The 23,606-nt window shown below is 40.7% G+C and overlaps 1 protein-coding gene across 1 annotated transcript in view; it reads right to left on the bottom strand.

Moving 5' to 3' along the window:
* Positions 1-23,606, bottom strand: part of ipmkb (inositol polyphosphate multikinase b) — an 82,045-nt gene that overhangs the window by 32,868 nt on the left and 25,571 nt on the right. Inside the window, exons 2-3 of the mRNA XM_043712365.1 lie at positions 12,846-12,942; positions 7,046-7,218 (exon numbers count right to left, since the gene is read on the bottom strand). Of these exons, the coding sequence (XP_043568300.1) occupies positions 7,046-7,218; positions 12,846-12,942 (270 nt within the window). The remainder of the gene's footprint in view (positions 1-7,045; positions 7,219-12,845; positions 12,943-23,606) is intronic.

Here is a 23,606-nt window from a genome sequence, read left to right as displayed (position 1 = left end):
CGTGATAATACCATCCAACTTGGCAAACAAAGGCTGCTCAAACATTTATTGCGAAACTATTTGTTGAGCTATTCGAAAGTAATTGATTTATTGATTAGATGGAACTTTGTACTTAATTTCAACAACTCAATTGCCATCCTTTGCATTTCGCAACTGGAAGTCAAGTCAGAAGTAAAACTGTTACCATTTTACTCAACAAGTAAGCATTTTCTTCCAGATTCCAGAAATGGTCTAATGCATTATGCTCTCCCATCAGCACCAAAAGCCAGCTGCACTCCAGGTTCAGTTCGTCTGTCTGCATTTGACAGCTTTTCTTAGTCAGGCCAGAATAAGGGACACAGTACTTGGCTCATTGCCTGACCTAGTAACTGGTTTATTGTCGATGTCAGGAATCGAGTGGAAAGGCTGAGATTCCCACTCATTATTCTGATGCAACTCCTGCTGGGGTTGACAGACTGGGCATTGGGCAAGAGCAAGGCTGACTCAGCCATGGTGCTCCTCATGACATGCTAATCAAACACATCATCTCAAAAAGTTAACACAATTGAAAAGTATTTCTGTTCAAGGAACAATATATGCCCCATGAAGTCTGAAGCAGAGGTAAGAATATGAGCAAGAGAAAAATGAACTCTTCAATAAAGCGCTAAAATTCCTTTAAGTGAAAACAGCATACATTTATAGATAAATACACTCAAATGGATCAAGAATGAGAAGGCATGAATTTGAAGTAATTTCCAAAAGAAGCAAATGTAATGTGAAAAAAAATCACACAGCCAATTTGGACTTAGCACGCACTGTCATGAAGTGTGAAGGCAGGGTCAACTGAAGCTTTTAACAGGGGCATGAGATAATTATTTGAATAGAAACCACATGCAGGGTTACAGTGGAAAGGTAGGAGAATGGCACCAAGTCATGATGCTCACTCGAGGTGGCAGAACAGACATAATGGACCGAGTGGCCTCTACATCACAACAGCCGTGTGATACTGTAAACAGCAAACCGGATTTGTAACTCTGAACACCTTATTATCTCAGATTTCTGTTCCCCTACCAATGAATAAACCATGATGGTCACAGGCAGCTCGAAAGCAGACTTTAACATGGGTGTTGTCTTCAGTGACTAGAATGGAAATTCTGAACAGAGTGCCTGCTTCTCATCCAATTATCAATGGCAGCATTGAACATAAGGAAGCAAAGGCTCAAGTGGCCACAGTAGTTCCCTGACAACATGCAAGATAATGTCAGTTCAAAAAAATAGTCATGCCCTCTAATGGTGGTGTTGTGGATTGCAGCACAGACAACAGCCAAGTCTGGTAAGCATGACCAGCTTTTACTTATGCTATTAGCAAGGCCTACAATACAAGAACGTCCATTACATACTTCCTCAAAGAAATGAAAACAAAGATTTTGTGGGAAATTACAAACAAGTTCATTATTACTTACAATCTGAGCATTCTAGTTTTAGTGTTTTTTAATAAAAGGAAAATACAATCATCATTCTTCACATCACATCTTCCCTCACTCCTCTGTTAACCATCAGCAAACTCCAACCCACTCTATCAAAGCCATGGTGGGAAGAATTTATATTTCCTTAACTACAGTTGGTGCTTGCAGCTCCTTTCATTCAAAGAAAGATGAGCACTTTCAATGCCAGCATTATTGATGAATTGTTACTTTGCATGAGAGATTTGCAGAAATAGAGAAAAAGAAATCTTTGGATTTCTACTGATCCAACAGACCTTAAAATATGAAGAGCTGTGAATATCTAATAGAATTACTCCACAGGTTAGTCCTTTCCCAACTCTGGGTGAGAAGGTCCAGGTTCAAGACCTATCTGCTCTAGACGTATGTCATAGTAGGAGTGAACTGGGTGATTAAAAATATCTATACTGAATATTTTAAATTATTTCGTTTACAAGTGATTGGAATTTCTGGTTTGCTGCTTAATGGAATAAGGCAAATCAGGAAGCACCTTTTGACACAAAGTATTAATCAATCCCTTACTGTTAAAAGGAATATTGTGACTTGATACCAGTTAGACGGTGTCCCAACTTCAATACTGTAGGACATTTAATTTCATAGTAACAAGGTGATTTCCAGTGCTCAGGTGGAGCCTATGCCATGGTGCTTCAATTTGGAACAGCCTGTAAAGAATCCAGGTGCACCTTGAAGACCACATGGTGCATCCCCTTCCATAATAAAATCAGATCCACAACAGTGAAGTGTAACAATGCTATCATACACAACTCAAGTCAGGATCACCCCTAACCATGACTGGATTGTTTGCAGAAAACAAGGAAATAGGGTGGTGACAGTACTTTGGATACCGAGTATTCGACCCCAAGTTTTCCTTAGGTAAGAAGTCCTGACGGACTGCTGGATTGATGATCTCTTTCAAAGATTGCTTGGCTCTCCTTCCTCTATTCTCCTCCTCCCATACTCAAACTGAAAATTAATAAAAGCAGCAGGAAAAGATCTTTGGTGCAACTGCAGCCTTCTGTGCAAGACATTACAAAACATGTGTTCAAAGCTGTAGCATTTAAACAGTCAGCTATTTATTGGTGCCAACAGCAGATACTTTATGATCTTTGCAACTAACATTGTTTATGATTAGGGCTTTGCCTCAATTGCCACTATCAGAACTTGTGCTCCAAAGCCAACTTTCGTTATATATGAGATAGCCACAGCAAATTACAACAGCGACTCAGCCTTTTCAAAGGGAGTCAATTTCCAAACTAGTAAAAGACACAGAAACCTCGGAGCAGCTGCTTGTCGAATTGAACAATTATGAAATGAAACTATCAGCTTTTCCACATATTAAATCCATTGGGGAAAAAAAAAAATCAGGAGGGCCAGCCAGCCTTGCAATTCATAGAGTAGAATTCCTACAAGACAGAGAGAGGCCTTTCAGCCCACTAAGTCTGCACTGACGCTGCTGTGGAGCCACAGGAGATGGGGGAGATACTAAACGAGTACTTTGTATCAGTATTTACTGTGGAAAAAGACATGAAAGATATAGAATGTCAGGAAATCGATGGTGACAATCTTGAAAAATGTCCATATTACAGAGAAACGCATAAAAGTTGATAAATCCCCAGGACCAGATCAGGTGTACCAGGAACTCTGTGGGAAGCTAGGGAAGTGATTGCTGGGCCTCTTGCGGAGATATTTCTATCATCGAAGGTCACAGGTGAGGTGCTGGAAGACTGAAGGTTGGGTAACGTGGTGCCACTGTTTAAGAAGGGTGGTAAGGACAGGCCAGGGAACTATAGACCAGTGAGCCTGACGTCGGTGGTAGGCAAATTTTGGAGTGAATCCTGAGGGACAGGACGTTCATGTATTTGGAAAGGCACGGACTGATTAGGGATAGTCAACATGGCTTCATGCATAGGAAATCATGTCTTACAAATTTGATTGAGTATTTTGAAGAAGTAACAAAGAGAATTGATAAGGGCAGAGCAGTAGATGTGATCTATATGGACTTCAGTAAGGCGTTCAATAATGTTCCCCATGGGAGACTGATTAGCAAGGTTAGATGTCATGGAATACAGAGAGAACTAGCCATTTGGATACAGAACTGGCTCAAAGGTGGTGGTGGAGGGTTGCTTTTCAGACTGGAGGCCTGTGACCAGTGGAGTGCCACAAGATCCAATATGTTTCATCATTTATATAAATGATTTGAATGCGAACATAGGACATATAGTTTCTAAGTTTGCAGATGACACCAAAATTGGAGGTATAGTGAACAGTGAAGAAGGTTACCTCAGATTACAACAGGATCTTGATCAGATGGGCCAAGGGGTTGAGAAGTGGCAGATGGAGTTTAATTTAGATAAATGTGAGGTGCTGTATTTTAGGAAAGCAAATCTGAGGAGGACTCATACACTTAATGGTAAGGTCCTACGGAGTGTTGCTGAACAAAGAGATCTTGGAGCGCAGGTTCATAGTTCCTGAAAAGTGGAGTCGCAGGTAGATAGGATAGTGAAGAAGGCATTTGGTATGCTTTCCTTTATTGGGTACAGGAGTTGGGAGGTTATATTGCGGCTGTACAGGACATTGGTTAGGCCACTGTTGGATTACTGCATGCAAATCTGGTCTCTTTCCTATCGGAAAGATATTGTGAAACTTGAAAGGTTTCAGAAAAGATTTATAAGGATGTTACCAGGGTTGAAGGATTTGAGCTATAGGGAGTAGCTGAATAGGCTGTGTCTGTTTTCCCTGGAGTGTCGGAGGCTGTGGGGTGACCTTATAGAGGTTTATGAACTCATGAAGGGCATGGAGAGGATAAATAGACAAAGTCTATTCCCCATGGTAAGAGGAGTCCAAAACTAGAGGGCTGAGGTTGAAGGTGAGAGGGGAAAGATATAAAAGAGACGTAAGGGACAACCTTTTCACGTAAAGGGTGGTATGTGTATGGAACGAGCTGCCAGAGGAAGTAGTGGAGGCTAGTACAATTGCAACATTTAAAAGGCATCTGGATGGGTATATGAATAGGAAGGGTTTGGAGGGATATGGGCCAAATGCTGGCAAGTGGGACTAGATTGGGTTGGGATATCTGGTCAGCATGGACAAGTTGGATCAAAGGATTTGCTTCCGTGCTGTACATCTCTATGACTCTGAACAGCATTCCATCCAGACCAATGTTGCTCGGGCTGGAACTGTAACAGTTGGGATTTCACAAGTCAAATGCGCCAGTGTGTAACATTATGGGTAATAGACCCATTAAAAATAAAACATGGAAAATCCCAGGAATTCAACATTTTCCACTAGAAATCCTTCATTTTTCCTTAAAACCTGGAGAACAAAGAGTCAGTCAATCCATTCCATTTTACCAGAACAATGGCAGACCGGCCCAACGGTGACAGAAGTTGTAGTTCTTACCAGGTTACCAAAGTTTTACCAAAGCTGTTTTGCAGCAACTCTTGAGGTAGATAAAAACTTTGTAAATATCTTCAAATACAAACCAGCAAGCTATACTCCTGCCCAGATGGAAAACAATCATTCCAGAACACTAAATGAAACGTACTGTATATGACAAGATAGAGGACGAAGCATATTAGTTACATCGCTACTTTGATTGTATCTTCTGAATCCCTGATTATGACAAACTAAAAACTCCAATAAAAATGGATACAATGCAATTATTAGTGTGCAGACATATTTCACAAAACTGTATATTCCAAGTATTAAAATCAGCACTTCATTCCATCTGCCAAAGGCATTGGATATTAATCAGAATATTTCCTGAACGTAAGGGAACAGGAACTATTGGGGAGTAAAGAAATTTGGGTGCTCATCTTCACAAATTGCTAAAAGCTAGTGCACATTTCCAAAACGTAAACTGAACAGCTAATGGAAAGGGAGCCTTTACTTCAAGAGAGTTGGAATACAAAAGTGAAAAATAAATGTGTAAATTATAAACAGGCTTGGACAGACCCTTATTTGGTGTACTATTTGGTTAGAGGAGGTACAGTGTAAATTTACTTGAATTATACATCAATAAAAAGCCAAGATGGATTGACGTGGTTTGTGTTCCATTAAATATACAAGATTGAGGAACAATAGTGAATACGTTTGTTAGTTAACAAATACAAATCCCTGAAACTCCTCACTTGCTTACTTTAAGGTAATTAAAGTATTCCTCAGTAAAGTGCAGCACTTCTCATGTCTCTTCACAAGTGCATTAGGGATTTCTACCAAGGCTGTAGCAGTGGAGGTTGACTTTACAGAGGCCCTGATTTGTTCTGAATATCTTTACAAAGGACTACTCTCACCGCTGCAGCCACCCTGACATTAACCACGTCCTGCGACAAAATTCAAGTCGGTGACTTCCATATTGAAAAGTGTTCAACACAACAGATTCCACTGATACACACAGAGAAATCATTTCCTCTGGTGAAGTAAACAATTAAAACTAGAGCCAAGCCACATAGGATTGAAATCTAGAAACATTTTATCACAAAGGGCAATAGAAATCTAGGACCCACTCTCCAAAGGGTTTACAAATTTTCAGCACTGAATCTACCAGATTTCTGTGAACTATCAAGGAATATTAATTTAAGGCAGAATTATGTTTCACTATTCTTTTGAAGGGTGGCTAATTGCAACATGTACAAGGGCTAAATAGCCTGTTCCTATTTTAATGTTGCAAGGAAATAGCAATAACAACCTATCAAGGAGTGGGCTAACGAACACAAGAAAACAAGCAGGAAATTGCCTGGATTTAAGTGGTGACATGGGGACATCCCAGGCGAGTGAAATCAAAGGCATGAACACATTTAACAAATCATTATCTACCAAAAATGCACATACTTTTTAGGGAGCGGTTAATAGACCTGAAAGAATGAGTAATGACTTCCATTCCAGTTTTTAAAATTGTAAAATCTTCTGTGCAACATTAACATTAATAATGTAGATCATATCTTTTCATGATTTATTTCAAAGCATAATTAATTCTTGTTTTTAATAAAGAAGCTATTGCTGGGCAATTAACTTGAGAATTAAAACAAAGCAGACAATCTTCGCCACCGACTGGCAGCTTTATTTATCCAGTTTCCAGCTAGGAAAGTCAGCTGCATGCTGTCAGGGGTGAATGATTGGGCAGACAGCACTCAAATTTATGAATATCAGCAAGGATATCAGCTATTGGTGCTGCAAAGTTCTTACGCTCAGGCTGCTTTCAACATCAAATTACTGCAGCATCTTTAAATTGTGAGTGGTCAAAAAATCGATTAAAGTATATGGGCAAATTCTATTGGATCTTCTGCCTAACTGCTGCAAGTTAATCACAAAGACCACACAATTGACAATTTGGGAATCTTACGCATTTCCTTAATTTAGTTACACAACTGGACACACAAGATGCCCTTTAAAGCTCACATCTGCTGTTTATAACTGAAAATTACATGCATCGTCTGAAAAGTAATGACTTCATTGGGAACCCAACCAGCTTTTGAAACCTGACATTTTACCCTTACGGAACAACTGTTAAAACCCAAGCACAGTCAAACGTACACCTCTTGGACTTGTGATAAAATTTCTCTTACCCGCATGCCAAGTACTAAGAAACCAATTTCTTCCATCAGCGGATATTTGCTTATCTGTTGCTGGATCTTCTCAGCTGACGCATCAGGGTCATAGCTTTTCTTCCCTATTTTGACATCCATGATGCACGGCTTCTTGAACTTCCGTGTCACATCTTCCAGTTTAAGGTAGAGCTCTGAACTCTTGAGGTTAAAGAGCAAATCCTCAGCAGTAATCCCCTGAAAAAAGTTTCTCGGCCTCATTTTGATTACTTACTTTAAAGGTAAACACATTAACAAATGCCTCATTGACTTATCACAATTTCATGCTAGTTAGCAGCCCCTTTGAGTAACAGAACATAAAACAATACAGCAGAGGAACAGGCCCTTCAGCCCATCATGTCTTTGCTGATCAAGATTCCATTCTAAACTAATCCCATCTGCCTGTGCATGGTCTGTATTCCTCTATTGCCTGCCTGCTCACGTGTCTGTCTAAATGCCTCCTAAACATTGCTAACACATCTGCTTCTACCACCTCCCCCTATCTAGAGCTTACTAGGCACCTACCACCCATTTAAAACTTGCCTCACATATGCCCTTTAAATCCCCCCTCCCCATGTTTTACCTATGATCTCTCGTATGTTCATGAAAACGATCCTGCTACTCCACAACATTAAACAGCTAATAATGAAATTCCCCTCCCAATCTTTGTTAAGTGCTGCTTACTGGGTCCCACGCTTAGCTATTTTTTCACATCACTTACAAAGGTTTCTTTTCCTATGCCTGTGCTGATTTGAAGAATTTATCCTTGCGCCCCTCCTATTGATCAGGTACATACTGTCCCTTTGCAACATCATCTCAAAGTTTTGTTTAACAAACTCATCTCACCAGCATCTCCTTGAACTCCTGAGCTTTTGTTAAATTATATTGTTAAAGAAGAGAAACTTCCTCCAGTTAACTGTTGGAAAGACTGAAAGTTGTTGACTTTTCACCTCTCTGCTCAGAAATGTTTGTGACTAAAACCAATTTGTAGCAATCTTGGCGGTATGCCTGTCTCGAAGATGGGCTCGTAATCATTGTGTCATCACCAAGGTCACCTGATTCCACCTGTAGCACCTGACTTCATCCTTGATTCAATTTCCCGATGGCTCAAACCCTCAATCATGTCTGTTAGCCCGAGATTTAATTATTCTAATACATTCTCACATTCCACATTCTATCCTCCAGAAGCTTCAAGGCAACCTGAACTTCAAAGCATCCAAAACTCTGCTGCCCTATCCTTTTGTTTTTAAAAGTTAATTCCTGCAATGTAGGAGTTGCTTAGCCAATATTTATTGCTCAGCCTTAATTGCCATGGAATGAGGTGGTGGTGAGCTATCTTCTTAAATCAGTTGACTTTCAATCTTCAGTCCAGTGATGGAGGAGTCATCAATAGTGCTGACAAGAACTGTTCTGGTTGCCCTGCTGCATGAAGGATATTATTGAATTGGAGAGGGTTCAGAAAAGATTTACCATGATGTTGTCGGGACTGACTAGGGTGTAACTTTTTAAAAGTGTGTGGAGAAAGATTTAGAAGGGACCTGAGGGGCAACCTTTTCACATGAAAGGTGGTTCACATGTGGAGTAACTGCCACACGAAGTGGTAGATGTGAGTACAGTTACAACATTTAAAACACAGGTGGATACATGCATGACTAGAAAAGGTTTAGAAGGAAATGGGCAGGTGGGACTAGCTTAATTTGGAAACCTTGGTCGTCATAGACGACTTAGACCAGAGGGTCTGTTTCCGTGCTGTATGACTCTATGACAACTTAGGTCCATGTGGTGTAAGAACATTCACAGTGCTGTAAGGAATGGAATGCCAGGATTTTGACACAGTACCTGAAGGAATGACAACATAGTTCCAAGTCAGGATGGTATGTGGCCTGGAAATTGCATGTGGTGGTGTCCCAATGCATCAGTTACCATTAAGTTTAAAAGCTGCTGTCAAAGCAGCCTTGGTGAGTTGCAGTGTATCTTGCAGTTAAAACACACTTCTGCCACAATGTCAGTGAAGGAAGTGAATGTTGATGGTGGTGAATGGGGAGCCAAGCCATCAATTTGTTGTGTCCTGGATGGCATCAAACTTTGCTGCTCGAGTTGCACCCATCTAGGCAAGTGAACAGTACTGCATTTTACTCCTGACTCCACCTTAGAAATGATGTTTTGGGGAGACAGGAGATGGAGTTACTCATGAGAATTCCCAGCCTCTGAATTGCTATTGTAACCAAAGTAATTATATGGCTAGTTCATATTCTGGTCCATATTAATCCATAGTGATCACAGTGGGGGATTCACCAATGATAACTCCATTGAACATCAGAGAGCAATACTTAGTTTTCTGTTGAACGGACAGTCATTGCCTGTCAACTAAATGGTGTGAATGTTACTTGTCAATAATCATCCCAAGCTTGAATGATGCCCAGGTCTTGTTACATTTAGACAGAGAGCTTCAGTATCTGAGGAGCTGCGAATAATGTTGAATATTGTGCAATTATCAGTGAAGATCCTCACTTGTGAATTGATGATGGAGAGAAGATTATTGAAGCAGCTGAAGATGGCTGAGTCTAGGCTCTACCTTGAGAAACATGAAGATATTTGTGATGCAGTGGTGACGTCCTTACCTCTGAGCCAGAAGATAAAGGCTCAAGCCCCAGTTTTCCATAGTTGCGCAATAACTTCTTGGAACAGGATGGTTAGAAAATACCTACCCTGAGTAACCTCAGCTGCAGGATACTGTGGCAGAGACAATTAACCTCCAACGACCACAGCCATTTTTATTTGTGCTAGGTATGAATCCAACCAGCAGAAAGCCCTACATCCATCTCATCAATTCCCACTGACTTCAGTCTTGCCAGGGCTTCTTGGTGCTATACTCAAATACTGTGGTGACAGCAAAGGCAGTCACTCTCATTTCACCTGGTCTAACTCACATAATATTCACCCATCAGCTCACCTAGTCTGGCTCCAGGTCAGGTCATGTTTTGATTTTAAAATTCTCATTCTTGCTCTCAAGTTCCTCCATGGCCTAACTTCTCTCTCCTTGTGTCATCTCCTCCAGCCCCACATCCCCAAGATATCTACACTAACCTAAATCTAGCTCTTGGCCATCACTGGCCATCCTTTTAGTTGCTTGGGCCCTACATTCTAGATTCACTGCTTCCACTTCTCAATCTCACTTTTGCTTCCTCTAAGTATTCCTGCAAACAAAGCTCATTGACCAAACTTCCAGGTATTCTTACATAGTTTGCTGTCAATAACCATTAAAAAAATTAACGAGATGTCTTTGAATGCAGCTTTTCAACTAAGATTTGTTGAAATATCAACGAAACAGTAAAGAAAAGGCAGCAACATATTTAGATAGAAAGTGATCAAAACAAAGTAAAATGATTTCAAAGTATCAGGTATGGCGATAGAATATACAGGAACACAATTAATCTGAAAGGTTATTAAAACAAGGCAAGGACACACACACAGATAGACAGACACAAACACACACACAAAGAGCTGAGATTTTTGTTTGTCTGTGAAAGATTAGCTAATACTAGGGCAGCGGCAGAGGGAAAAAATACATTCTTTCCTTACATCTGGTTACTCAGAACTGATCAACAGTCAGTGGATATTTTGTCTCTGTTGCTCACAGATGGCACTAGCTGCTGTAGCATTAGGAAGCAGGGGTCTGGAATGTGTTCGCAGAAGGATTAAATCTGTGCAAGTATGTGTTTATACCAACACAATGAAAAGTGTGATTAATATTTTGTTAGCATTGGTATCAGAATCATCACAGTCACTCAGTTCAACATCATGCCTACTGGGCTTAGTTTTAGAGGGACATGCATTTCCAACATAAACAAAAGGGCCATGTTAAAAATTAAACCAACTGGTCACTCTCTAAGCAAGTTTTAATGCTATAATTTGTCTAAACAATTGCCTGTGCAACAGATGGAGGGAAACAAAATCAGTTTACAAAGGAAGTAGAGAGTGTCTCAACTCACTTAGTATGTTATAATGAATGAAAACCACAAGTACAGTCAGCACAAACAATGAAATAGTTTGCTAAAGGAATGGGAATACATGGAGATTAGTGGCATTCCTTTTCTCAGGACAATACAATTTCCTAATGCTTCACAGAAGCATTGCAACACTAAGAATGGCACTAACGAACACGACCATGCTAAATTGCCCATACTGTTAGGGGCAGGTGTAAATGTAGGAGAATGGGTCTGGATGGGTTGCGCTTCGGCGGGTCGGTGTGGACTTGTTGGGCCGAAGCGCCTGTTTCCACACTGTAAATAATCTAATCTAATCTAACAATAGGTTGGTAAATCTTAAGCAAAGCAAGTAAAATGAGGGAGAATCAAGAAGCCAGAATTAGAACAGCACACATAACTCAGGGGATTGTAGGAATGGAGGAAATTACAGGAGCTGGGAAGGGGAAAGGTCATGGAGGAGTCTGAAATCAAGGATGAGTATTTTAAAATCAAGATGTTGCCTGACTGGGAGCCAATGTCGGCGAGCACAAGGGCAATAGTGGAACTCAACTCCATGCAAGAAACGGCAAGGTCATGAGAGTTTGATTACCTGAGGTTTGGAGTATAGAATAGCCAGAAGTGCAATACTCAAGGCTGGAGGGAACAAAGGGATGAATACTGTTTTAGTCACACATGAGCTGTTGAGAACAGTGTTTATTGGATGAGAATGGGATATTTAAGTAGATGGTTTTGGTGATGAAGTAGGTGGTCAGAAGTTAACCTCAAGTTCAAACGTGACACCAAGACTGTGAACAAACTGACTTACTCAGACTGTTGCCAAGGAGAGGGACAGTTTCAGTAGCTAGGGGGCAGAGTCTGAGGGGAGATCAAAAAAGTGGCTTCAACATTCCAATATTGAGTTAAACAAAATTTCTATTCACCTATTATTGGATGGCAGATAAGCTAGCTGATAAATTAACAACAGTGGAGGAGTAAAGAGAGGCGGTGGTGAAGTAGTAGAGATGAGGGTTGTCACAGTATATGTAAAAACCAACATCATATCTTTGAATAAAGTTGTCAAAGGGTAGCATGTAAATAAGAAATAGAAGTGAGTCAAAGGTAGGTCCTTAAGGAAGCAGTGGAATGGTTAGAGGAAACATGGCAAGTAATTCCCTGGTTACATTTAGATAGATCAGCAGTCTCACTCAGGTGTCCAACTGGAACACGATGGTGTCGAAGGCTGCAGAGAGTTCAAGTAAGATGAGGAAGGAAAGCTTACCTTTTCACAGTCACAAAAGATGCTGATTGTGATTTTGATAAAAGTTATTTCAGTACTGAGGCAGGCCAGAAACCTGTTAATAGAAATTCACACAAGGAGTTCTGGGATGGTGGGAACAGATGTGGGAGGTGCACCGAAGGACTAGAGAGAGAGAGAGAGAGAGAGAGAGAGAGAGAGAGAGAGAGAGAGAGAGAGAGATGTTTATTTGCAAAAGTAGTGTGGTCAAGGAGTGTTTTTTATTTGAGAGAGGGATGGCAATTGTGGACTTAAAGGAGAGGGGACATCATCAAAATAGGAAGAGCCCTTCACGATGTCAGCTAACATTGGGATGAGGAAGCTGTGTTGCATAACCAGCAGCTTAACAGCAATAAGTCAGGCACAGGATCTCATGGGCAAGGTATGTTCAGAGAAGGAATAAATGGAGACAGGAGACAGACTGGAGAAAATTTTAGATCTGAAGGTCAGTATCAAGATAAGAATTGTTAGGTTACCAGTTCATACTGTACACAATATCACAGTTCAGTGCAAAGGATACCATTGGGTGCAGTAGTTGGTGTCCAGGTGCCAAGGAATTTAGGCAGGAATTTTCGCAGTTCTAAGAACACGTGATCATGACAAGATGAACCAAACACCTGAAAACAAAAGGAAAAGTCTGTTGAAAATTGATATCTGAACATTAGGACTACAAACAAAGCTAGTTTTGCCCATTGAAGGGCTCATCAAACTCTCTAGTAGTACTGAAGGGGGTGACATAAGGAAACGAGTTTTGTCAGTAAGAGGAAAATATCTTTCTGTCTCAAGAATTAAATGTATTTCAAACTAAATGTACATATCTTCTTGTATTTCACAGCCAGTTGCCCCATCGCTGATTGTTCACCATTTAAAAGTTCAGAATTGGCTTCAATTTCACCATACTTCTAAATCTGTTTATTCAACTGCATTAAGCCTTCACCAGAGAGATGATGTAGATAGGACAAACCATTCGATATAATCATGAATCAGTGACTTCAGAAAGGTGCATAAACAACTTAAAGGTTCAACTATGTGTCAACTGGAAAATATTACGTCAACATAAGGGGAAAATTAAAACGTCATCATGAGATAATTTGTATATAAAACAGAGGTCCTTCATCCATCAGATTGGACTGTACTCCAATTTTTATAAGGATTAGTGGTGCTGGAAGAGCACAGCAGTTCGGGCAGCATCCAAGGAGCAGCGAAATCGACGTTTCGGGCAAAAGCCCTTCATCAGGAATAAAAGCTTTTTATTCCTGATGAAGGGCTTTTGCCCGAAACATCGATTTCGCTGCTCCTCGGATGCTGCCTGAACTGCTGTGCTCTTCCAGCACCACTAATCCAGAATTTGGTTTCCAGCATCTGCAGTCATTGTTTTTACCTCCAATTTTTATCAGCACATGTACTCCTTGTGGAGTGGACTGTGACGAGTTAGTCATCTCACAGCATTAACAGTATTCTGTGTATCCTGGAATGTATTTTGTGTTTTCATTTCAGATTTCCAGCATCTGCAGTATTTTGAGTGATGTCACAGGCAGGAATCCAAATTTACTACCTTCATGTCCCAGAAAATGAACCTGTAATTAGCTCATTTGGCTGGACAGCTGGTTTGTGACAGAGTGATGCCATCAGTACAGATTCAATTCCCACACCGGCCGAGATCACCACAAAGGTCCTATCTTCTCAACACTGCCCCATTCCCCCTCTGTCATCTACTTCTAATGAGAGAGCAACACTGTGGTTTTGGATGTTGCTTTGCTCACTGAGATGCAAGGTTCATTTCCAGATGTTTCGTTACCCTACTCGGTAACATCTTCAGTGGGCCTCAGGCGAAGCAATGCTGAAATTTCCTGCTTTCTATTTATATGCTTGGGTTTCTTTGGGTTGGTGATGTCATTTCCTGTGAAGTCACTTCCTGTTCCTTTTCTCAGAGGGTGGTAAATGGGGTCTAACTCGATCTGTTTGTGGATAGGGTTCCGGTTGGAATGCCATGCTTCTAGGAATTCTCATGCATGTCTTTGTTTAGCTTGTCCTAGGATGGATGTGTTGTCCCAGTCAAAGTGGTGTCCTTCCTCATCCCATGTGAGAATACTAGTGAGAGAGGGTCATGCCTTTTTGTGGCTAGTTGGTGTTCATGTATCCTGGTGGCTAGTTTTCTGTCTGTTTGTCCAAAGTAGTGTTTGTTACAGTCCTTGCACGATATTTTGTAAATGACATTAGTTTTGCTTGTCTGTATAGGGTCTTTCAAGTTCATTAGCTGCTGTTTTAGTGTGTTGGTGGATTTGTGGGTTACTATGATGCCAAGGGGTCTGAGTAGTCTGGCAGTCATTTCAGGGAGAGTGGCTAAGGTTTCTGAACATGTTATGTCTGCTTGTTTGGGTTTGTTGCAGAGAAATCGGCGGACTGTGTTCATTGAGTACCCATTCTTTTTGAATACACGGCATAGGTGAATTTCCTCTGCACTGCAGTGTGTGTTGACTCGTCGGAATAGTGTACTGATGCAGCTTCATTTGTGGATGTTGGGATGATTGCTTCTGTAGTTCAGTATTTGGTCTGTATGTGTTGTTTTCCTGTTGCCGCTGGTTTGAAGTCCCCCATTGGCTGTTCACTCTACTGTGACATCTAGGAATGGCAGTTTGTTGTTGTTTTCCTCCTCTTTAGTGAATTTTATGCCACTAAGGGCATTATTGATGGTCTTGAAGGTTTCCTCTAACTGGTTTCGTTTAGTGATGACAAAGGTGTCATCCACGTAGTGGACCCAGAGAGTTTGGGTTGGATGGTTGGCAGAGCTGTTTGCTCAAGTCTCTGCATTACAGGAAATAACATCACCACAGGAAATGACATCACCAACCCAAAGAAACCCAAACACAAGTAGAAAGCAGGAATTTTCAGCAGTGCTTTGCCTGAGGCCCACTGAAGATGTTACCTAGTAGGGTAACGAAATGTCTGGAAATGAACCTTCCAGCTCAGCGAGCAAACCTACATCCAAAACCTCAGCCTGAGCCACAAATCTTCTCAAAACTCACTAAGACGCTATGATTCTCTGAGTATGACAACCATGACGTCTATGACGTCTATGACCAAACACCAGAAAAGGGCTCAAGTGTGGTCATGAAAAGAAATTTCAAGGCCAAGAGATGCGAGTTTCAACTGCCTGTTAACAGCAATAAGTGGGCGGAACGGTGGCACAGTGGTTAGCACTGCTGCCTCACAGCGTCTGAGACCCGGGTTCAGTTCCCGCCTCAGGCGAGTGACTATGTGGAGTTTGCACGTTCTCCCCGTGTCTGCGTGGGTTTCCTCCAGGTGCTCCGGTTTCCTCCCACTGTCCAAAGATGTGCAGGGTCAGGTGAATTGGCCATGCTAAATTCCCGTAGTGTTCGGTAAGGGGTAAATGCAGGGGTATGGGTGGGTAGCGCTTCGGCGGGTCGGTGTGGACTTGTTGGGCCGAAGGGCCTGTTTCCACACTGTAATGTAATCTAATCTAATCCAATATAATATAATCTTAGCAGCTGCAAAGGCCCCACCTGTGTGTTGTTTATTGTGGATATCGCCTAACAGATTTTTGGACCTGATGTCTGCTCCAAAAATGCAAAGAATCAAAAAGTGAAAGAGTCAATCTTTTTTCCAAAAAAATACCTGCAGTTTAAATACTTCCCAGCACATGCTACCTCACAGATCTGCCATCCCCACTCTCACACAGCTTTGAGTACAGGAGTTTGAGGGTCATGTTGCAGCTGTATACGACATTGGTTGGGCCACTTTTAGAATACTGCATTCAGTTCTGGTTTCCCTGTTACAGGAATGATTTAGTTAAGCTTGAAAAGATGCTTAACTACATCAGAAAAGATTTCTAAGGATGTTGCCTGAGTTGAAGGTTTTGAGTTATAGGGAGAGGCTGAAGTGGCTAGGGCTATTTTCCCTCAAGCAAAGGTTTATAAAATCATGAGGGACATGGAAAGGGTGAATAGTTAAGGTCATTCTCACAGGACAGGGAAGTACAAAACTAGAGGACATAGGTTTAAGGTGAGGGGGAAAATATAGAAAAGGTACCGGAGGGGCACAGGGTAGTGCATGTGTGGATTGAGCTGCCAGACCAAGTGGTGGAGCCTGGTACAATTACAATATTTCAAAAAACATCTGGATGGGTATATGAATAGGAAGGGTTTAGAGGGACATGGCCAAATGCTGGCAAATGGGACTAGATTAATGTACAAAATCTGGCCGGCATGAACAGGTTCGACCAAAGGCAGTTTCCATGCTGTACAACTGTTTAACTATGACACATTCTCCTCCATTCCACTCCCATTGACATCAGAGCAATTTTTAAAATGGAAAAGGGTGTTTTAGAAAACAGTGCACTAGCGTATACAGGGGAAAGAAAATTAAGCTAAATGTCCTCCTTCGGTGTTCAATGATTCTATGCTGAGAAAGGGCTTATGCAATGCCAGCACAACAGGACATATTTGGCTTGGAAAATTGGTCAGTTGATTCTTAGTCAAGACGGCACGAAGGGCAGGGTCAGATGGCATGGACAACATAGCAAATTTCTAAACAAGGATTTTGGTGGTTTCAATAGCATTGTAAGGACATTCATATCACTGGGTGTTATTCCAATTGAACTTTAACCTGAAATAATGCTGTAAAGCAGATAGAACACTATCTGGTACAGACTCAACACAGCTCATCCACCCTTTCTCTCCTCTCCCAAGTTGTCGACTTCAGAATGTCCTGTGCAAACTAAAGTGATCAACAGTTCCAAAAAGCTGTAGAAATCACTTTCCTTCAGCCAAGGATAATATGTCTGTCTCTTCTAGAATTTAATCCAGCTCATCCTTTTCTGAACTCAAAAGAATCACAGAATCCCTACAGTGTGGAAACAGGCCCTTCGGCCTAACAGGTCCACACTGACCCTCCAACAAGTATCCCACCCAAACCCATTACTCTACATTCACCCCTGACTAATGCACCTAACCTACACATCCCTAACCTGCATATCTTTGGATTTTGGGAGGAAGCCGGAGCACCCTGAGGAAACCCACAGAGACATGAGGAGAATGTGCAAACTCCACACAGACAGTTGCCTGATGCTGGAATCAAACCCGGATGCCTGGTGCTGTGAGGCAGCAGTGCTAACCACTGAGCCACTGTGCCACCCTCTTCTGATTGCAGTGCAATTATAGAATGCCTACAGTGTGAAAGCAAGCCACTTAGCCCTTCAATTCCACACTGACCCTTCGAACAACATTCCACCCAGACTCACCCCCCCCTTTACCTTATTCCTGTAACCCTGCATTTCCCATGGCTAATGCACCTAGCCTGCACATCCCAGGACAGCATGGGCAATTTAGCTTTGCCAATCCACCCTAACCTGCATATCTTTTGGATGGTGGGAGGAAACTGGAGCACCCGGAGAAAACCCATGCAGACACTGGGAGAATATGTAAACTCCACACGGACAGCTGTCCAAGGCTGGAATCGAACCTGGGTCCCTGGCGCTATGAGGCAACAACGCTAACCACTGAGTCACTGTGCCACCCCTGTAAATAAAACATATGAATATGTATGGAATAAAGTATAAAATACAAAAAGAAATTAATAGAATTTTAAAACTTTAAGTAAGGAATAAGCTCAGTCAACCATCTGTTTGCAGCATTCAGAACCACACAATGACAGACTCTGTAATTCTACTGGTTAAATGCTGAAAATCCCTTCCAGGGACTGCTGTTACTCCAATCTCTCAGTTTAATTTTAAAGTACAGCTCCTGAATCTTCTATGCACTTACAACAAGAATAAATCAACTGGATTAAATTATTAAGACAGAATTTGATTTCTGCTCATCAGCCATTATTTAAGTTCAAACTAAGAATTCAAACCTGATTGTTGGAGGTTAAGAGAAGCAACCTAATAAAGATCATCTTTCACAACTCTTTATGCCATTATCCTTTATTTAAGGTCAAACAGGAATGTAATAAACTTGACTTTTCTGGGCATCTTGGATGATTCAGTTTGTGGATTTATATTATGGTTCTGCCATCATGTACCAGCAGCTAAACAAATTGGGATGTGCCTAGCCTTGCCTCCAACCTAGATTAACCTTAGCCAAGCTGACAGAAAACATACTATAGTCTGAAAATATAACATATGCCATAACTATTCCCAGCCTGGAAGAGATAGAAAGAGACAAAGCATTGGTGGCAGAACATAATCACTGACCAATGTCCAACATTTCCCACTGAAAATGCACACATCTGGACATCATACATCAATGCTGGGTAAGCGAGCCTACACTGGGGTCTGCCATGAAGAGAGAACTGAACCTAAGGAACCAAATCCAGTTCAGTGGAGAAGAAAAACAACAGATACAGGGATTAGCCGTGGCAGAGCTTTACATGCTTCACATTTGATTTGGTTCGGTTTATTACTGTCCAATGTAATGAAAATGTTGTCTTACATGCAGGTCGTTCTGCTGTAATGCACGTTTCGTCAAGGCAAATTGGCTATGATGTGATTGACAAATAGGGGGCACTGTTTCGAAAGCGCAAACTTTTAAAACTTGTTGGCTATAACGCGATTTATGTGCTTTTTATTAGTGCATGATTTTTATATAGCGCAGGGTCACACAAGAACACAACCATCACATTATAAAAGAACTGCCTACAGTACAATCTGCCTGTAAAGCACATAAGTGCATCAGGAAAACAGGGTGCAGGATACACTGTTATATTGCAAGACAAGTACTTTAAAAACAGGTCTCAAAACTCTATTTAGCACCAGAAGGGAATAATGAAATATTACAAACAGCACAACATTTTTAACTTCAACAAACTCAATGCAGGTGCCTCAACAATCAGAAACATTGCTAAAAGACATGCTGGAGATGCAGCTTAAGATGCCTATTTATTCTTCTTTTATTTCCAAACATCTGTAGGCTATATATCACAAGGTGTGGTCTCTTGTAACACTGTGGATAGTGTCCCTACCTCTGAAGCAAGAGACCATGGTTCAAGTCCCATCTGCTTCAGTGGTGTACCATAAAGTGTCTGAACCGGTTGATTAAAAATGCACATCACATGGTTCCCTATCCCTGGGCCAGGAGACCAGAGTTCAATTCCCACCTGCATAACAACATCTCTGAACAGGTTGACTAAAACATACACATATAATTCAGTTGTCACCAAGAAATCTGCAAAAATCTGATTCAAGGTTACATACACTTGAGCTGGTAAAGGTTACTTTCTGTAAAATCACAAAATTTAATATTTGATCTGCTAGGTGATTATTGTCAGAGAAAGATGTACTAAAAATACAGAGTCAAGTGCATTGCAATAAACTAGCTAAACCAAACTCACAGCAAGACCATGGAGGAATGAAAAAAATGGCAATTCAAGGCCACAGCAAGACTAGGAGGGTAAAAGAATGGAAGCAATATCAGGGCCAAGCACAAGATTAAAAAATCAAAAAGAGAGCAGCAGGTATAAAAATTAGGTGATGGGAAGATTCAGAGTCAACTGAATGCATTGAGAAATAAACAAGTGGGCCAACGAAGGAAAGCAGATGATTTACTGATTATTACCAATCTTTTTTCTGAGCTCGAACAATCATTTAAATGAAAAGCTGAGAAATAAAAACTTCACTCAGGGCAAGAATAACGATGAGTGAATTAATAAGAGTGAGAGAGGACAGAGCAGGTCTAATGTTTCCAATTAACATTCATAAAGTAGCTGAAATCAGGTATTAACTATGGTGTAAGAGGGGCAAAGTTTTTGCTTTATATCACACATGACATCTGAAATCTGTTGCTTCCAATTCACGCACCATAATGGAACTTCAGGACAGGACATGTGTGATGTGTACAGAAAATGACTCCAGAAGGTGACCAGCTTTCTGCCAGTGCATGATCAGGATAGAAGATGGATAGGTGGTGGGATACAAGATCAATAACAGCAGGAAAAAACAGGCAACAGGAGAGACCTAATGTTGTCTGCCACTCCTAAACACATACTCCGTATCGAAGGTTGCTGGGAGGAAGACCACCTCAAAGCAATGTTCAGACAATGGTATGCATGGACAAGGGACTTCACAAAGAGAAATTAAGAACAGAGTGCAACAGTTATACAAGGTTCCATAATCAGGGGTACTGACAAGCAGTTCGATAGCCACCATTGTGATTCCTGCATGCTACATACAGTAGTTACCTCCCTGGTGCCAGGGTAAGGAAAGCAGGATATCCCAAGGAGAAAGCAAGTGAGGCAAAATGTTGAGACAGTGACACAGTGCAGGTATGAAGATCAGATTTTCAGCAGCTAAGTAGTAAAAAAGCAGAACCTCCATAGTAAATCTCTGGATTACACCAGTCGTATGTCCGACTGATACAAAGAAATAGGAAAACAGGGATCATGTTCAGGCATGGTGTAGGAGGGAGGACTTCAGATACCAAAGGTCACTGGGACCAGTTTTGGTTAGCAAGCCCCTATTCAAAACTCATGGGTTGCACCTTGATAGGACTGCACACAGAGTCTTCACAGGGAGATTGACAGGGTTTAAACTAAACCAGCAGAGGGATGGGCACCAGCACAAAATAAAGAGAAAACAGGCGTACAAAGTGACAGAATTAGAAAGCATCACATAATACCATATTAGATAGGAGTGGATTAAGGTGGTCAGTGAGAAATAAAAAGACAGGATTTGAAGACAAATATGTAAACACAAAGTGTATTAAATAAGATTTGTAAACTGCATGCACAAATTGCCATGTGGAAACAGGATGTGACAATAAAAAAAAGGAGGGCTGCGCACTTAATAATCAGCAATATAACATGAACACAAAAGATGAGAAAGGAAGAAGGGAGATAGAGTAGAAGAACTGATTAGGAAAGATATTGAAGTGTTAGAAAGAAAGATGCTCTTGAGGGGATAAGAACAGAGTCCAATGGTTCATATTGAGAACTAAGACTACGATCATGTTATTTAGGACAGTCTATCATGACCTACAGGGATGTGCAAGAACTATACAGTGGTGATATGGGAGAATATTTATTACCCAAATATCAACTACATTCATGTTAAAGTAAAAACTAAGGAAGGAGAGAAACTTATGAAATACATTCAGAAAAACTTCCCTGATCAATATGTTCTTGGTTCTAATTAGAGAGAAGGAACATTTGGATCAGATGTGGAATAAGGTGGGCCAGGTGGACAGAAGTGTCACTGGGGAAACACTAAACTAAGAACAGACATAAGGTTTGCAAAACAACAGGTTACAGTATAAAAATAGAACTTCACATTTATAAAGGAATGAAAAGGAGAATGTGGCCGGAGTAAAATGGATCCAGTGACTACCTGAATAATCTTTGCGGAAGAGATGTTACAGGCACACACTAAGTGCATTCTAACAAGTGAGAAAGATAACACAACCAAAGCTAGAGTTCCTCAGCAATAGACAACATAATGAAACAAAAAAAGGAGGGTGTACCATTAATAAATGTAAATTCTTCAGTGAAGAGCCAGGTCAAATTTAATATTTTGAGAGGGGAAATGAAGAAATAATAAGCCTGGAAAAGAGAGAAGACCACGCTTTAGGAGGCATGCAAAGGCCCTTGTGAGAGTGCAAAGTTCATGCAAAAGACAAAATCTACAGGGTTACAAGTAAAAGGAGTTGGAGAATAGGACTGACTCATTTGTTCTACAGAGAGCTAGCATGGACGGAACGGTCTCCTCTGTATTACAGTAAATGACAATGACTGGGATTTCAACTTGTGATTTATGCAGCAAGTATTTGAAAGGATCATGTCCTCAGTCAGTTTTAAATTGCATTGCAACATTTCCTTTAGCAGACTGCATATTTTTAAAACATAATGGGAACACCAATGCCTGAACAATGCACACCAACGCATCATTTTTTCCCCATTGAAGTGAGAAATATCTGAATGAAATCAGTATCTGGACATAATTCAAAATGTCTAATGGAAATCTTGGGATCACAAGGACTCTACATGTTGTTCAAGAGCATATGAAAAATTGCATGGTATTTAAATTTGAAAAGTAGGGTCCGGGATCATATTGTGACATATGAAAGACACAGCCACAGACAAACAAATAATCAGAAGAAGGGCAAACTGATGGAACAGCGTTCAATTTTTGTGATACCTTTTCATCAGAACTCATTTACTTTGGATTGTTGTGCAGTGCATAAATGCAAACTCATTGACATTGTTAAAACCAGCAATCCTTAAACAGATGGCAAAATAGTGATCATACAATAAAAGCTATTGGAATAAGCTACAGTTGAGTATACTTTTGATAACTGCATTATTAGAATCTACATTTGCAAAGATATAGGTCAATGTACCTCCAAACTCGATAAGGTTGTTACCAGAATTACAACAGCTGACAGCGACACAATAGCAAATCAAGAATTTATAACATTTACTGTAGCTGCTTTGAGAGTTTGCGCATGAAGCATGGAAACAGTCACAAAACTCTAGCATGAATCCTGGCCAGGACTGACTTGAGGAGTTATGACGACTGTAAAGCCATCTTGGGCAGATATACAAACAGGAATTGGTGACATGGGAAACTACTGAACACCAAGAAAGCATGGATGGAAAGTAAAGTGGGTTGCTATTTCACCATCACCTTTCGCATGAAAGAACAATTTCATCTTACAGTGCTCTACTAATTTCTTGCATTATCACAACATCACACAAACGACGTATATGGATTCAGTTTAGTTGAAAAGTAAAGTCTAGTAGGTTTATTTACAACTAAATTAATGCATACAGCACAGAATAATCTCCAAATTAAATCATGTAAGGTGCTTTAGTGCAGAGAGACTGTGACCTACACTGTGATAGCATCCAAATATTTCAAAACCACATGCAGAAATATTAGTATCTTTCCCATAGTTTCAAGCTTCTAAAGGCTATCAATGGTTTTTGCAGGGTTATGTGCAAACTTCTCTTCTTTGCCTATTTACCTACATTGTTTTACTTAAAACATGCTTGCAAACTTCTTAGGTACTGTGATGAAGTTGAAAGTGCATACTGTATCTTTGAGAGCGTGAAGGCTGGTTTGGCAGTGAGAGTTTGCAGGCAACTGTCATGTAACTGACCAGCAGTCTCAGCGTACTGGAAAATCGAAAATGTGTAACATTTGGCGGTAAACTAGATACCTCAGTTATTTTGACGACCATGAATTTAACCAATCAGTTTAAATTATACCCCAGAATACTAAAGCCCAATTGAATTTGAATTTTATGGTTTTGCCAACATTGAACTAATG

Source organism: Chiloscyllium plagiosum, chromosome 22 (genome assembly GCF_004010195.1).
Source record: "Chiloscyllium plagiosum isolate BGI_BamShark_2017 chromosome 22, ASM401019v2, whole genome shotgun sequence".
NCBI lineage: Eukaryota > Metazoa > Chordata > Chondrichthyes > Orectolobiformes > Hemiscylliidae > Chiloscyllium > Chiloscyllium plagiosum.
The sequence above is the reverse complement of the archived record's forward strand: the minus strand, read 5'-3'. Positions and strand labels throughout refer to the sequence as shown.